Raw genomic sequence first — 16,094 nt, forward strand, 5'->3', positions numbered from 1 at the left:
TGTCGGCGTCCATGTGCGAAACGAACGTGCCACCGCGAGGACCAAAAAATCGACCGCGGAATTCCATCTTTTCTTATATCACTGCCCCTTTAACTCATAACGAACGGACGAAACCGTCATAGAAGGAACAACTCGAACCAAGCTGAAGGCAGGCTACTAACTGGTGACCAATAGCTTCGATCGACTTGGTACGCACACACTCATGTGCGTGCGAACTGAATAAATTGGTCCCTGGCCGCGTTCACAGGGACGACTGAACAGTCAGAATCACGATGCCTGAACGAAAAGCGGTTGTGAAAAATGCTGATATGGATGAGAACATGCAGCAGGATGCGGTCGATCTGTGCAATCAGGCTATGCTCAAATTTACCATGGAAAAAGATATTGCGGCATTTATTAAAAAAGAATTCGACAAGCGGTACAATCCGACTTGGCATTGCATTGTTGGTCGAGCTTTTGGAAGGTACGTTTTTACAATTGTAGGTGCATGTAAATTGTGATTAAATGTTGCATGCCAGTAAATTCATATGATGATGAATAAATCAAACACCGGATTATTAATACAGGTTTTGTAGTTTCGTATTGGCTCGAATCCCGAAGCGTTGATTAATGCTAGCGAGCCACATTGTTTTGGAAGAAACTAACAGTCTCAGTCCATGTGCATTCTCAAAATTGTGCGGACAGCCATGTAGTACGCAAAATCATTTGTTACGCTAAACGAAAATACACAAAAATCAAGCTTGAGTACCATGTGGAATTTTTATTCGTCTTTGGAATCTGTGAACAGCAGCACAGTTGGTCAGTTTTTACCTAATTCCTGTGGAAGGAAGAATCAAAGGTTGATGCACAAAGAGAAGGTCAGTTTTCGCAAGTGCATTTGCTCTGCTCATGTCCACTGATAAAATTGCCAACATTAAGGTGGAACTGGGATTACTCGGGCATTTCTAATGTCTGTCGCCTAGAGATGGAAAGATTTCGTTGACGCGCCACAACGCGAGGTGATTCAACATGATTCCTCAGGTACGCAGTTCAAAAAGGTCACGGTCTCTAACTCGAGTACACTGTGTCGGCAGAATAACATACTTTAAATTTTCTCATTGGAAAACAAACGATTGCAAATTTATGCCAGGTCATTATTTTCTATTTTGCACAAGTTCTACTGTTGATTGCATCAGGTTCACATTGCAAACGACAAGGTCACTATAGGCATTGCATAATTTTTAAAAGTAAACAGAAATCTGTTCACTGGACTTTACGAGACACATCTTGAGAATCTTCGATAGAACATGGCGATATCGTCTAGTGCTTTGTCGTTCTCCGAGCATACCTGATCCTAGTTGTAGGTATCATATTTTAGGCATGAGTCTTGTTTCATTACGCTCATGGGAAATAACAAGCAAACTACTGCTCAATAGTTTACCACTTCACTGTTCTATTTTCCTGCCTTTCTGTTACACAGCTATGTGACTCACGAAACACGGCACTTCATTTACTTCTATCTCGGATCTAACGCTGTGCTCCTGTTCAAATCTGGGTAAACTGAATAAACCCTCTTCAATCAGCCGTCACTTATCTTTTTCATCTTTGAATCTTAAATGAGTGATGTTAAATCGTTGGCTAAATTGACAACGACGTGATACTGCTGTTGTCCGATATGATGATGACAGTCATTCTGGAGTGATATTCGATTAGCGGGTGTCTGAACTTAACAGTTGGGTGGCTGATCAACAAAGTTCGTTTCCTCTTTGGTTATTGTAGACGGATTCAAATACCGGACAATCAAACGACGTTGGACGATTTATTAGCGTTCGGTTTGAGGGATCACTAATGTGATCAAAGGACAAATACTATACCCTAACCAACTGCCGGTGATGGAAAGAGATGTGTAACACCGATTTCGACTGCGTTCTTTGATAATGTACGTAGATTCAAGAGCCCTTCTTTCGGTTAAATAGAATCGACAAACCCAATATCCTTTCGGCACTGCATTCATGTGCTGAGCTCATCTCAAGGTCTCAAAATACAGAAATGATAAAATTGACCAGACTAGCCGTGTAAACGCTCACAGGAGAACATCACTAACATTAGTCATTAGTGCGGTGAATCTGGACTGACAGCGATGAGTTCGATGAGGGGTTGGTGTAATCGAATTCTTCGAATGTCTTGCCCACTAAAAGTAGGTCAACATTGCCTTAAAGTTTTCGACGTCTATGCATGTAGGGAAGTTTGCGGGATTTCTATTTTTCACACCCACATCATTCTCGTTTGAACAGCCGTCCTCCTGTCCTGGTGCAATTAGTCTGGTGAATCCACATCAAAGGGGGGAAACATTGGATTCCAGCGCTGACCAGGAAGTCCTGACAAGCGGGTCAATCGATTGACCAGGACAGTTACTGGGTCGTCGTATCAGTGGTGTGTCGGGCATACGAATCATATCGCTCAAGCGCGAACACGTTCTCCCCTTCAGACGTGATAATTCAGGTGCGTCGTGCATGCGCCGGTGGAATTACGGGTAGCACGTTTGCGTCGCATGTCAGGTTTGTGGAGTTTAAACCCTGGCTCGGCCATTTAATGTGCAAAGCTGATCAGCCCTAATAGAAGCAAAACTCGAGTCCAGTGCTTCCCTCTCTGTTGGATGTGGATTTACCAGAATGAATGTACGCATAACTACAATACGCCACGAATTCTGCGACTTTCAATCGCTGGATCGTTACTTTGCATCTACGTAACCCTTGTCAGGTTCAGCAGAGANGGAGCAAAATATATACGATGACGCCCGTTTTTTTCATCTGACTAAACTCTACTGCATTTATTGATTTGACTGGTTGTAAGACACTAACTAACTAAATAACTGTAGAGCAGGTTAAGGAAGCTGACCAAGAGAACCCATTGGTTCATAGTCCACCGAAAAGAAAGGGCTGAATTCTTTTCTACCGGGTGAACGTGCCGAACTGACCGCATTGTAAACCTGATCCCTAAGTGATCATTGGAGTGTACAAGTGTGCACAGTTTTAAGAACCCAAATCTGAGAAGCTGATGGAGAACGATCTATCAGATATTTCCGTTGACACTTGCCGAGCATATTGTCATCTTTTTTTAGAACCAAGTAACGACTAAACTCTACTGCATTTATTGATTTGACTGGTTGTAAGACACTAACTAACTAAATAACTGTAGAGCAGGTTAAGGAAGCTGACCAAGAGAACCCATTGGTTCATAGTCCACCGAAAAGAAAGGGCTGAATTCTTTTCTACCGGGTGAACGTGCCGAACTGACCGCATTGTAAACCTGATCCCTAAGTGATCATTGGAGTGTACAAGTGTGCACAGTTTTAAGAACCCAAATCTGAGAAGCTGATGGAGAACGATCTATCAGATATTTCCGTTGACACTTGCCGAGCAAGCATATTGTTTTTTTTAGAACCAAGAACAAGTCCTCGTTGCTTGAAGGATCAAGGCGGGCTCGGTAAATGCATTATATCAATTTTCAGTCAGCCTAGCTAGCCGAAAGGCTTATAAGATTTGCCCAATGAGACATTATTTGGTGGACAAAAGTCACTGGACACGATGCGCCAGGATTAGACTCACAGTGGAAGTGATCGGTTTCATAATAATATGGCATATTACGCTCACTTTTCGGTCTAGGTCGTTAGACCAGCATAGTGTTGGTTTGGTTCGCTCTTGTTTGGTTGTCCGTCAATTAGTGGAATTTAGGTAAAACGGTGCACAGGTAAAGTTCACCACTGCATTGCGACAGAGAAGTATGGCAAGTAGACAGATTTCTAACACCTGTGATGAGATATATTGAGCACTAGGTTTGATGTGCCTGTAGCATGAAGAAAATATGCTCCAAAACTGGCCTGTTCTTGGAGGCGACAACCCGTTCCAACCTACTCATTTTTTGTCATTTGAAGAGCATGTTCACAAACACGTAACGTAAATTCAGACGATAGAAATGGAATGGTGTGCAGGAAAATATTGGGTACAATGAGGGAGGCGTTCCACACTGTTCAAGTCAGGCAAGATTAATCATAAAGTTTTTAAGAATGGTCAGTATGGTAACACACGTGTAAAGACCGGCAACCGAAAAAAGACAAACAATGCTGTATGCCTTCGATCAAATCAATTCGGTTTTTAACGAGAGACTCAACTGAATCTCTCGTTTATGACATTCTACAACTGAATGTGCTGCACACAGGCCGCCTCATGTTTCAGTTGGCATGATGAGCCCCAAGAAGAGCGAAACAGGTCGTGGGCTGTCAAAGAGTTTTAAGCAACCTTCTGAGTAGTTTCCTTCATGAAAATACTGTATGCTATTCAAGGAGCTGTTAGAGCTAGCACAATAAAGACTCGCAAATCACACAAATATTCCGTCATACTGGCCCAGGTGTCAAAGTCAGTAACTTGTATGGACACTCAACGCTGTGTGTCAAACATTTAAATGTCGTAATTGTGCAGAGAGCTCAAACCGGCGAGCAAGCACAACTCACCGACTGTAACAGCCTTAAAAAATTAAGGAAAGCACATCCCTTGATATGAAATGATCGTTGGTTGGTTGTTCGAAAAGTAGACATCACGATTAATTGCACGTAGCGCTGAGATGACGGTGAGAGGACAATCATTGTCACCATATTTCGGCTTCTTCTTATTCCACCCCGTTGCTCAGTGGCTATCGGAGACTATGATTACTGCAGTGACGGTAGTTCTACGCTCTCCATTAGGCCAGACTTGGCGAAAGACGTCAAAGTAGGTGCTTTCAACTCCCCAAAGTCGATGTATTCCAAGCGACGGATTGCGGGTTTCACTGCAACCTGACTAAGATGAACAGACCAGGCATCATGCATGATCCAGCACAACTGCGGAATATTCACGAAACTTTCCGACTCACAGTTTCCACAAGAAAATATTGTCCGGCCACTATACTGACGCCGGGTTCATCTCTTTTGTCCTGAGAAGTTGTGCCGGAGCTGGATACCGGGTTTATATATCAGAGGAAAGACGTATTCGGGAATTACAAGCCACCGACTGCAGAGAGGCTACTAACTCTAATGAACCGCGACCGACGACAGTGTTTTGAAGGCTGTTGCCCCAAGCAGCTACCGGCTCTTCCTTGGCGTTTACACATATATCTCTGACTCGGGTAGAAGAAATGAGACCCCAAATGACCTTACCGAATTTGGAACCGTTGATCACATTGTGTAGTACTGAACACTGTGTAGAGAGGTTTTCCGTGCGCGCTGTCCGCTGCTGGCGAATGGTTTTACTTAAGCTCGGGATGCCGATTCCCAAACGCTGTTTACCGACGTGAATATAGCTAATCGGTAGACGTGACCAGCCACGAATAGAATATACGACGTAATTGTTCAAACTTTTCGGCGTATTTCGGTGGATTTGGCTGAGGTATCAGATGTTTCCTTGTGACATTCACTCTTTGATTTGGCTTCAACGAGGCATGCATCACCTCACCAAGCAGTTTCAGCAGCTGATGTCAGTGGTTGCAAATTCCATTTCTCTTGGATGTAAAGGGAATGCCAAAATATGCCGTGATATCTGTTGGTCTCAGAGAAGTGACGACCTCCTCGACCAAGCTAAAAACTGAGATTAAGATTGCTATTGCTCGATGCTTCTTGTCCTCACTAATCACGACTCATTTCGTCTTTCGAGTGCTGACCTTCATACCAGCTTCTCCCAACTCGACCACAGCAGCTTTAAGATCTCATTCAAGACGAGCCTAACTTGCTGCACGCATGGTTCAGTCGTCAGCGAGGATGAAGCCATCCTCTGAGATGTCTTGCAAATGGCATCCTGAATGCGGCATCGATAATCCAAGAATTTCACCAACTATCATGTTGAACAATATTGGGCAGAATGGATCTCCATACCTCCCAAGTCTGTGTCAGTGAACGTTTGAGTTGAGGGTAGCTGTTGCATTTGTTGGACTAGACTTTGTATCAAACTAGGAGTGACGGTGATCTGAACGCCCCGGCAGATCTGTTAATTGCTAAACACTGTCAAGCTATCAACAAGGGCCAAGACGAGGTTAGAAGCAGTCACCGAAGAGCGACGAGGTAGGGTGCGTAACAGCAATGTAGCTTCCAAGCTATCCTCTCGACGCAGAAATGCAAACTAGAGTGATAGCACTTGAAATCTACGGATCCAGCGATCTGCATGCATCTTATGAAAGCACCGAACAAGAATGAGTCACACGGAGATCGATCTCAGTTGGTCCGGTGAAGTAGGATTTGGGGCCTTTGGAACCAGGGCAATAGGGACATGACACGGATGCGTCGGGCCATTAGATGATGATTCGTCCACTTGTGATTGTTAGTTAAGCACACATAATCTGGTTTCAATTCTAATAATCGATCGAACAGCGCGGTTTCCGTATCACGAGTTTGATATAGATTGTTATCCAGGCGCAAGAGTTAGTGTGAATTTTGTTGGAACACTGGAAGTCTGAACTAGGCTAAGTTTATCTGTATCACGCTGGGTAGGGTATACGGGGCGGCGGTGTTGCTCAGGCCTATTTTCGTTGGAAAAGGACGAAACACTTAGCGCAGGCCAACTGGGCAAACACATTCGTGTCCACACCTTCATGGACGTAAACTCAACGGTGGGCAACAAACTGAGCTTCGGATTTGTAGCTCTTGCCATGTTCCTCACACGCGAATCCAACGAGTCTTTCCTGTATACTGGGTAGAACTGGAGCGGAGGCGCAAGATCATTTGTACTGTACATTGTGGAAAGCAACCAGCACATTTAAACCCAACAGTATAGTCAATCCTGTTTGGAGTTGCTCAACCACACTGACCTGCGATTCCCCAATCAGCACCATGATGAGGTGGTTCAGCGCGTTGATTGTGACTTCCATGTTGGGCATTCTATTGGAGCACTGCAATTTAGAGCGTTGTATTTATAGTAGTTTGAAAAGCAAGAGAGGTTTCTTAGTGTTCCCGATGCAGTTCCTGAGATATCCCAGACTTTCTAATCTCCCTGTGCATATCATTCGACGCAAGCCCAGGGATAAATAGTTGCGATGATTTAGCGCAGTCCTAGGAGCACTTTTCAGGCTTGGTTTGTGAATGGTTTGTGGAACGGAATCCTTTCGGCTGGTTTGCCGGTCCGGATGATCTGGATATTAACACCTTGCAAAGCGGTAAGATCGGCACTCTCAATAACCAACCCCGATAACTAAGGTCGTTGATATTATCAGGACAGTGCCGTTAATATTTCAGTTAATATTTTCAGCTAAGCTGAAAAGCCGAGAAACACTGTACAGCACTTTCACCCCTTTCATCCCTTTCTCATCCAAAATATTCAAGAAGGAACACTAAACTGTTTGGGAATGAGCTGGTAATCTGAGCAATCGGGTCGCACATAGATAGTCAAGGCATTCACGCCACGCGATCACGTGTTCAATGACTTAGGAGGAATGATTCACAACTTGTGTTAATCTGCAATCTGAGAAGCTGTCGGTCAAGGAACGAGCAAGTGACTGAATGATGAGTGGCGCTAGGTAGGGGCGGGTTAATCACACTGCTTATCGTTCCGATTGGTTAGGTGGTCGCCTAACAGTCGGCACTTTAGATAATTCGGTGGGCACTGCAAACATTTCACAATATGAATGGAGCGGCTTTCCACTGTTCATGAGCTTTTCGAAATAGATTCACTTCATCCTTAGGTCACAATTTCGACCAAAATTACAGAATTTTCAATCTGGCTGCTCTCCTATCGCACTTGAACTTTACCGTAACTTTCTCGTGTGACAGGACTACTTCGGATGAATGTGGTCCAGAGGGAGTTGGTTTAGAGGCAGATTGCCCTAATATAAGTTTGGTATCGAACCCAATCCTACTGGCAATTGTTCTACATACCACCAGGGTTTAACCCTTTAGTGGTCCGACAACGACAGAACACCATCCCTAAAGATGTATAGGAGGAAATATCTGTTTGGAATTCTGAACACCGATCTTTTCCGGTATACGCCCGGCTAACTGACTGACCAATAAGAAGACTGAAGGGATGTAAAGAAGCACCAGGAGCCCAAACAATGCTTTATAATTAAGAAAGCGTCCCCTATGTATTCAGCTTCACGAAGTGCTTAGAACATCCACTCTCAGAATAAAGGGATTGCTCCCACGAGAATAACTAAAGCTGGGGAATTTTTATACGCGATGCAGTTTCCGGCGATTATATTCGAACTGAGCTGCACCCGACGATTATCCCACGTCACATTTATGCGGTTAAACCTTGAATTTCGTCACCACGCCAATGCCCATTGGACCAGCACTTCAATTGCATCAGTTGTTCGCGAGTCTCATGCGTAACTCATAGAACGAAGTCAAAGTACGCAAAGTATGGACGAAAAGATGTCCCTAGAGACAGACTCGGTACAGATGAGTCAGCCGAGTCAGCTATCCAGGGCATCATTCATGTAGTTAGACTTTACATGTAGTTTTCGATGGAATCTTCAGAGGATGGATTTGAACAGTTAGCTAGCTAAAAACAACTACATCTTTTGAAATGACAGAAATATTTCTAGACAACATTTTAGGGGAATTAAATATGTATCAATTGAAGACGGTGAATATAAGACCCATGTTACTACATCCGAAGTCTGGCGTGATTTCGTTTGACCGTCTGTGTAGATCGAACGCGGTGAAGTTTCCGGTTGGCACAGAACCATCGACAACCATGCCATACAGACAAACAGAATCATCTTTCGCTATTGCTTAATTCAGTACTGTTCTTGCTGTTTTACTGTTCCTTGCGCTGCCATGTAGTATGCGGTTCCATCCAGTTTATGAATATTTAGCCTGAAAAAGTTGGCATGGACGTGTCACATAAGGACAGTACATTAGAGGACAACAGTGATGCAAATGAACCTTCTCTATTGCAACCACCGCTGTAGTTGTCTGGGCGGGGGGTGCACACATACCCTGATTAATTCATCTCATAGCATTATGTTGACTGGTCTGCATTCAGAGTTCTGATTCAAATGAGGTTAGAGAGCCGGGAAGTCCTTACTCGGTATGTGGTCAGTAATATGGCAAATGTTACTACCTAGCGCCGTTTTTCGACGGTTTTCTATGTCACCATATCTTAGTTGGACCCATCACCGCACAACCTGACTGAATGAAACCGTATTGCATCTGGGATTGGAAAAAAAGTCCGGGATCCAATTGCATGTTTGTTTTGGGTGAATGCTTCCTAGGACTGGAGAAATCAATTCAGTTCACTCGGTACTGCCCTGGGATGTGATATGCACCCCAGATGGACTACTATTTGATCCACGCAGATCTATGGCATACTCAGGCAACAGGTGTGATATGCCAATACATCACTAGAGTGGGATCCACTTACAGTCATCAGACAGGGCCAGGTCCTGCTCCAGTGTTTCCCCGCTTCAATCTAACGGACGTTGTCGAAAAAGTCAAATCATTCTACTAAACACTTGAAACAAATAATAGCAGCGTTGTTTGCATTGAGATATGCATCGAGTGGTAATTTAACTCCTACGCGTAATTCGTTGCATTCGAAGTCCTTCAGTCTATCCATACATCTGCCTCTATCCATATCTATCTAATGTACTACCCACCTATCTATCTATCTATCTATCTATCTATCTATCTATCTATCTATCTATCTATCTATCTATCTATCTATCTATCTATCTATCTATCTATCTATCTATCTATCTATCTATCTATCTATCTATCTATCTATCTATCTATCTATCTATCTATCTATCTATCTATCTATCTATCTATCTATCTATCTATCTATCTATCTATCTATCTATCTATCTATCTATCTATCTATCTATCTATCTATCTATCTATCTATCTATCTATCTATCTATCTATCTATCTATCTATCTATCTATCTATCTATCTATCTATCTATCTATCTATCTATCTATCTATCTATCTATCTATCTATCTATCTATCTATCTATCTATCTATCTATCTATCTATCTATCTATCTATCTATCTATCTATCTATCTATCTATCTATCTATCTATCTATCTATCTATCTATCTATCTATCTATCTATCTATCTATCTATCTATCTATCTATCTATCTATCTATCTATCTATCTATCTATCTATCTATCTATCTATCTATCTATCTATCTATCTATCTATCTATCTATCTATCTATCTATTTCACAATCTCCAAAAATTTCTCACAATCTTGTCAGTAAATATGGTCTATCCTTCCTGAGTAATCACCATGAATGCGGTACACTATCACTGACATTTATTAATTGGATTTGATGGAGTGTTTGTCTCCGAAATTGCCACCTTTTGTAGTGTTCGATTTGTCCATACAAACACACCTGTCCCGCAGTCATTAAAACTTTCATCACAAATCACGGTATCGATGGAAAGTTTTATGACTCCCGTACCTCACACAAAAAAGAATTTTCACTGTCGATGCTCGTCACTGTGCACTGCTACACTACATATTTCCCGAACTTCAATAAAAGCAACAGTTGCATTGATGTGTGAAAGGGAATTATCTAGTTAACCGTTTTTTCCACATTTAAAGATAACTTGTCTTTCTAAACGCTGCACACCAACTAAGCTAATTGAAATCTGGGTTTCTATTTTCGGACTTCCTAATCAAAACCGAATCACGAATATAATAGCTCCTTTATACTCGGCGCAATTCCCGGGAAACAAATCGCAGGAAGGCAACAGACTTATTGTCGATATCTGCAGTAACGGCAAGCGACTGTTTTACGACAGCTTGAGTTTGACGTGAATTTTTGCGCTTGCTACGTGCACTAATGCCTTCTTTGTTGTCTTCTTCATTAGTGAACTCTGTTGTGGCTTCCCTGCTAGCATTCGTTATCTGAATTTTACAAAATGATTTCCCCGTTCTCTTCTACTAATTAATTAAGATCTTTGCAACCAGTCAGCATCTGAAAGCAATCGTTCATATTCTGCAGACTTTGTCCCCGTGGTTGTGTACTAGGTGACAGAATTTCATATTTGGACAATTTTATTCATGTCTCAACTAGATGAGTAATCCTGTGTTTGGATCATATGACGGTAACGATATTTTTCTTCAGGCATCATAATAGGAAGCTTCGCATTGGGAGACCCTCCTGCATTTTCGACTCACAATAGACTCCGGTGTACTTCGGCGAAGACCGGGGGCGAGCAACTGTATTGAGTGACACGCAAAGTGACAGAATTTAATTAATTTGTTTCGCTCTGATCAATAATGTAGTAATGGAACAAGCTCAAGTGGTGGCATGACTACCTTTACATAGGGTAACAATGGAACTCCCACCGCACGAGAGTTGAAAAAGACTCATCAGTAATTCCGAAACGCATGCGTTTAAAAGTTTTTGCTATTTCTAAGATAAGATGAGGTTTGTTAATCTAAACCGACTTACAATATTTGGGGTCATACTTTTTGAGCAGAACGGCGTAAGCTGTAAACTAGCAGCTGTCGGTTAGTGCGGTACCTATATCCCATATGGTATGAGTGTCCGTATATTATGGGACAGTCTTGCGATCGAAATAAGAGTAGTATTTTCAATTTTGCAAAATTTTGTGCGCAATACCACCCAGAGACTGCTGCAGGGCCGAACGAAGTAGTTTGTCTATGCTGCAGAATTAAAAATGGGTCTTGAACTTTTAGGTGCTAATATTCATTCTCAAGAATCGTTAATGTTGAGATTGTTGCTCTGGAGTCAAGTGAAAATCCAAATGAGCATCTTGTACGCGGAACGTAACACAAAATCGGGCGCTGTTCTGGGTTATGTTAATGTCGGTGGCCGTGTTCTAATAACCGACCACACCTTTCAAGATTGTAGATGAAGAATGTGCTTTAGAAGGCTGTTGTGAAGTTAAAATGCTTTTCTGATGAACAAAGTAGTTTTTTTATGTATTCCGTGAGGTGAAATTAGCCGGACTTGAAAAGTAGCACCGCGTTGTTTCCAAGATAAAAGTAGATGAAATGTTTCGTCTCGTGTGTCACGTAGCTGGAATTGAGAAAAGAAAAATCTTTAATTTGTACCTACTGGCAATTCTTTCAGTAACAAACATAAATAACGGAAGATGATAAACAGCAAGCCACCAATTTTGAAGGTGTGAAAGCCACGAAAAGAATTCGTTCATTCGTCAAACAAAAACCGAATGTAGATATTCCAGAGACGGAAGTCAAACTCCGGAGACGGCAATGAAACATTCATCAATCAACTTCAGCCTCAACATTCGAAAACGAACTTGACTTCAAGAAGCGCTCTCTATGTGACAGAATGCCTTCCCTAAAGTGCACTGAACAACACGAGACTACAGTTGCCAACACATCTTCCGGAATGTCCTCTAAACCCATGCTCAAATGCGCTTGTGGAGTAAAATCACTTGGTTGCGGACGTAGAGCTCTGAAGATAGGCAAACCGTTTCAAATAATTCCTATCGGATGAATACTTTATTGTGCTGATGAGGCTAGAGATTACGATTACGATAACCTCAGTGGTGTAGTCATATTAACACTCATCAATGTTAACCGAGCTTTCTACTTACAGAATATCAGTAGTTTGACTATTGATCACCAGAAAGAATCATGCTCAGTACATTAACATCAAGCGCATCCACTCCACACTCAGAGGAATGACGTTAAAACCGGTTTTCCTATGGACATCACCGTGGACTAGTGTGATGGAAACATTAATCAGTCTGATCAACTCTAACTGGCCGAATGAGCTTCTGTGAGAATGGCTCCTTGGGTTTGTATGTTTATCGCTTTCCTTCTACGATGAGTTCTCACAATTTCCATGCCATGTCAACACAAAATAGCATAGTAGCATAGCATAGTAGAGAACACTCGGTTAAAGGATATTCAGTAAGATATTCAGTAAGATATTCAGTAAGATATTTCGACATACACTAGACGAGTGTACTTCATCCGCCCGTAAGATTGTTGTTGTTAGTTAGTTGGTTGGTTTAAATGGTGGCTTTGGGAGAAGTTACTACTAAGTTGAATCAGATACTGAGGATGTCCTTTTATGTATATATATATGTATATCTATAGAGGAGAATGTCGGTAGCTCAGGTCACGTGGGCATCGGCGAATGAGGACACGGGATAAATGAACAACCAATGGAACCGCCCGACAGAATAACTAATCGCGGTCAAAGGTCGTCCCCGGCTACCAGCACGTATATCAACACACACGTAACACTACAGAACGCACAACCACTAACCCACCGCTACGCACAACTACGCTCCCCAATAACGCACTGAGGATGTCACCTCGATTGGTGATGAAACGTTTGCAACCAAATTGCCCAGCTCAGCGAACAAGCCAACGACCATATATGTATATCATTGATGTCTACCATAGATCTCTTTTCTTTGAGAGATACAGTAAAATCTGGTTCGGAAGTGAGCAAAATATATGGATTTTACTCGGTTTGATCTTCATATTTAAGGCTCGGTCCATCTCATTTAGGTGGCCGATAACTTTTCACCTGATTTTTTTAAAACTTGATCGTGTATTAGAAAATCCTTGGTAGGCTAACGAAATGTAACATTTCAGGCGATAAGGTGAGGATTCAGTTAAGCAAGGGAACACCAGCCGAACATTTGAAAACATCCGTAGAGTGCAAAACCAAATGGACGAATGAACCGACACGGATAACCGAAAGATTTACGAAGAAATCGTAAATCGTGGGAAATCGTCGATGGCATTAACCATGATATCAATTGGAAAACAAAATTCGTCTCTTTGTGAACAGTCACCTATTTGCTCAAACATTGATCAGTCAAGGCTGGATACCGACGTAACAGTAAGAACATGAAAATAAATTTATCCCTGTACATTGTGGCCCTGGGGCAGCTAAGCACACTGTTTATATTAGGACTGCCGAAAAGATTATTTGCGTTTTAAAACCTAAACCCGATAACTTATATCGGCAGTTTACTGCTTTCAAGAGGCACCATGAAAAGGTGAAGAAAAGAATACCGTCTGGCTCCGGAAAGACATTAATAATCGTTTTTAGTTGTGGTATCGATGTTTTACGGAACATTCAGGGGCATAACACAGGGCTGCCAGCCTATTCACATCTCACATTCATAATTCTCAAACGGAACTAGTTCACCGCTAGTCAGTTTCTCATCTTGTGCGCCTTGATGCTCTCGTAACATCGACTGCGAAAGTAATATAATTCCCGTTGACCAGGTCTGGCGAACTACTTAAACCTATCTTTCACGGATTTGGCTCGTTTTTTAGGTCTTCTACTAACTCCCGAAATGACAGCACTTTCGAACTACCTAACGTTTTGGACAGTCAACATTGTTTCGGCAGTCATCTGCTACTTAAATATTGAGTTTCGAGCGCTACATTCCTGTCGAAAATGTATTGTGTGGCTGTGTAAAATACTATCTATCAAAAAGACTAGGCCAGACTGCTGCGAAATGTAACTCAGTATGCCTAAACATTCAGAGGAAGCATGTATCTCTAGTTTTGGACGGTGATTTTGACCTTGTTTTGCTGAGGGTGCTCAAGTTCAGGGCGAGTATGTTGAGGGGGAAAGTAGATGGCTGGACTATCTTGCAGAACATCTCTACTTATGGCCCCGCATTGAATAAATTTCGGTCAAAAGAGTGTGCGATGAGTACTGTGTGGGCAATTGTGTGAAGTGACGATTGGCGACTGACCGGTGATGAAACGCTTGCTGTCTAGCTGCCAGGCTGGGCGAGGAAATCAACGACCCGAGTGCTACGCGCATTCAACACACATTACCGAGTTATAGTATGCTTATGAAAAGTAGTTTTCACTTATTGCCAGACTTTACTCAAGAACTAGTGAACAACAGATTCCTTGCGCAATGAACTTTCGTAATTATTTCGAAGAATCGCACCTGGCAATAACCATTCCGAGATGCATATCAATCTCAGCTATCTTGGCAAAATGGCTGAGCACTGTTTGGTTTCTCCGGATGAGTTCACTCACACAAGAGAGACGTAGCTTTTATTCATATAAAAATTTTCAAGGTTGTTCTCACTATGTTTGTGTACACAACAGATGAAATTAGATTTATTCGCCTTTTCATCGCAAGTTCTTGTGGGCTACGAGTTAAATTGATTTCCATGAAGGAGGAAAGCCCGTACAAAGTAAATGACGAGCTTAAATTTTCCATGTATGTCATCCACTCATAGGAATTATGAGAAATGTGCCCTAGACAAAACGTCGCCTTATTTTTACGCCCACCATTATCACACTTACCTTCCAAAGGATCGTCCGACAATGCAGTGCCATGTCGGCCCATAACGACTATCGAATTCCTTTTTTAGGTGAGCCGCAACGTCCTTCTCCATCGTATATTTGTTCATTGCTTCGTTACAAACATCAACCGCGTCCTGCTGCATATCTGCCTCCATATCGGCATTTTTCACCACTGCCTTCCTGTCCGTCATGGTGCGCGCTGTGAATGATTTGTGGCCTACCCTCATCCATTTTATTTTAAAAGTGAAAGTTAAGTAGCTTGGCTTCAACCTAGTTTAGATAGAAAGGCATTGGATAAGAACAACACACAAAAATGTCGCTCAGTTCATTTGGCCATCATAATGACTTTCATTTCCAACACCAGTCAATATCTCCGTTCTAACGCACACCCACAGCTGCATTTGAGTTCATTTTTGAGATGCTAGAAACAATGTGGATTGACCAAATTAAAGCAAGTCCACTGGCTATTAGGCGCTGGCGTTTGCAGCGAGATATCAAAGCAAACGTTATGGGCACATGTGCTTAGCCTTTGTGAATCGATCACATGATTCACGGATCAGGTTAACCTAGTGCAACAATACTTTTACAGTATAGTCAAAGCGTTGCTGAAGAACATAGCTAATCGTGGCTAGTTGGAAAGAATGTATTGTATTGTAAATTTAACTGTCTGTTCACTGAACATGGTTCTTCAACCTGAGGGTGCAGATCGGGATTACTCGACTGCTTTCGGTGGACGGGAGCAGATCCTCGATTAAGCAGTCCATGCAAGATACAATATATATGGAGGTGCATTTTGGTGTAGTCGAAAGTGCTTACATGAGAGAGACCATCAGACGCTGCAAAA

The 16,094-nt window shown here is 42.3% G+C and overlaps 2 protein-coding genes across 2 annotated transcripts; one reads left to right on the forward strand and one right to left on the reverse strand.

The window, feature by feature from the left end:
• Positions 1 to 261: 261 nt before the first annotated feature.
• Positions 262 to 1,564, forward strand: T265_15569 (hypothetical protein; the record flags this gene model as incomplete). The annotated part of the gene is made up of 2 exons (XM_009178638.1): positions 262 to 463; positions 1,460 to 1,564. The coding sequence occupies 2 exons, from the start codon at positions 273 to 275 to the stop codon at positions 1,536 to 1,538; spliced, it is 270 nt and encodes an 89-aa protein (XP_009176902.1).
• A 10,359-nt stretch (positions 1,565 to 11,923) lies between these two features.
• Positions 11,924 to 15,477, reverse strand: T265_11849 (hypothetical protein; the record flags this gene model as incomplete). The annotated part of the gene is made up of 2 exons (XM_009178639.1): positions 11,924 to 12,002; positions 15,251 to 15,477. The coding sequence occupies 2 exons, from the start codon at positions 15,475 to 15,477 to the stop codon at positions 11,924 to 11,926; spliced, it is 306 nt and encodes a 101-aa protein (XP_009176903.1).
• Between the last annotated feature and the right edge of the window lie 617 nt (positions 15,478 to 16,094).

This window comes from Opisthorchis viverrini, assembly GCF_000715545.1.
Source record: "Opisthorchis viverrini unplaced genomic scaffold opera_v5_609, whole genome shotgun sequence".
Lineage (NCBI taxonomy): Eukaryota > Metazoa > Platyhelminthes > Trematoda > Opisthorchiida > Opisthorchiidae > Opisthorchis > Opisthorchis viverrini.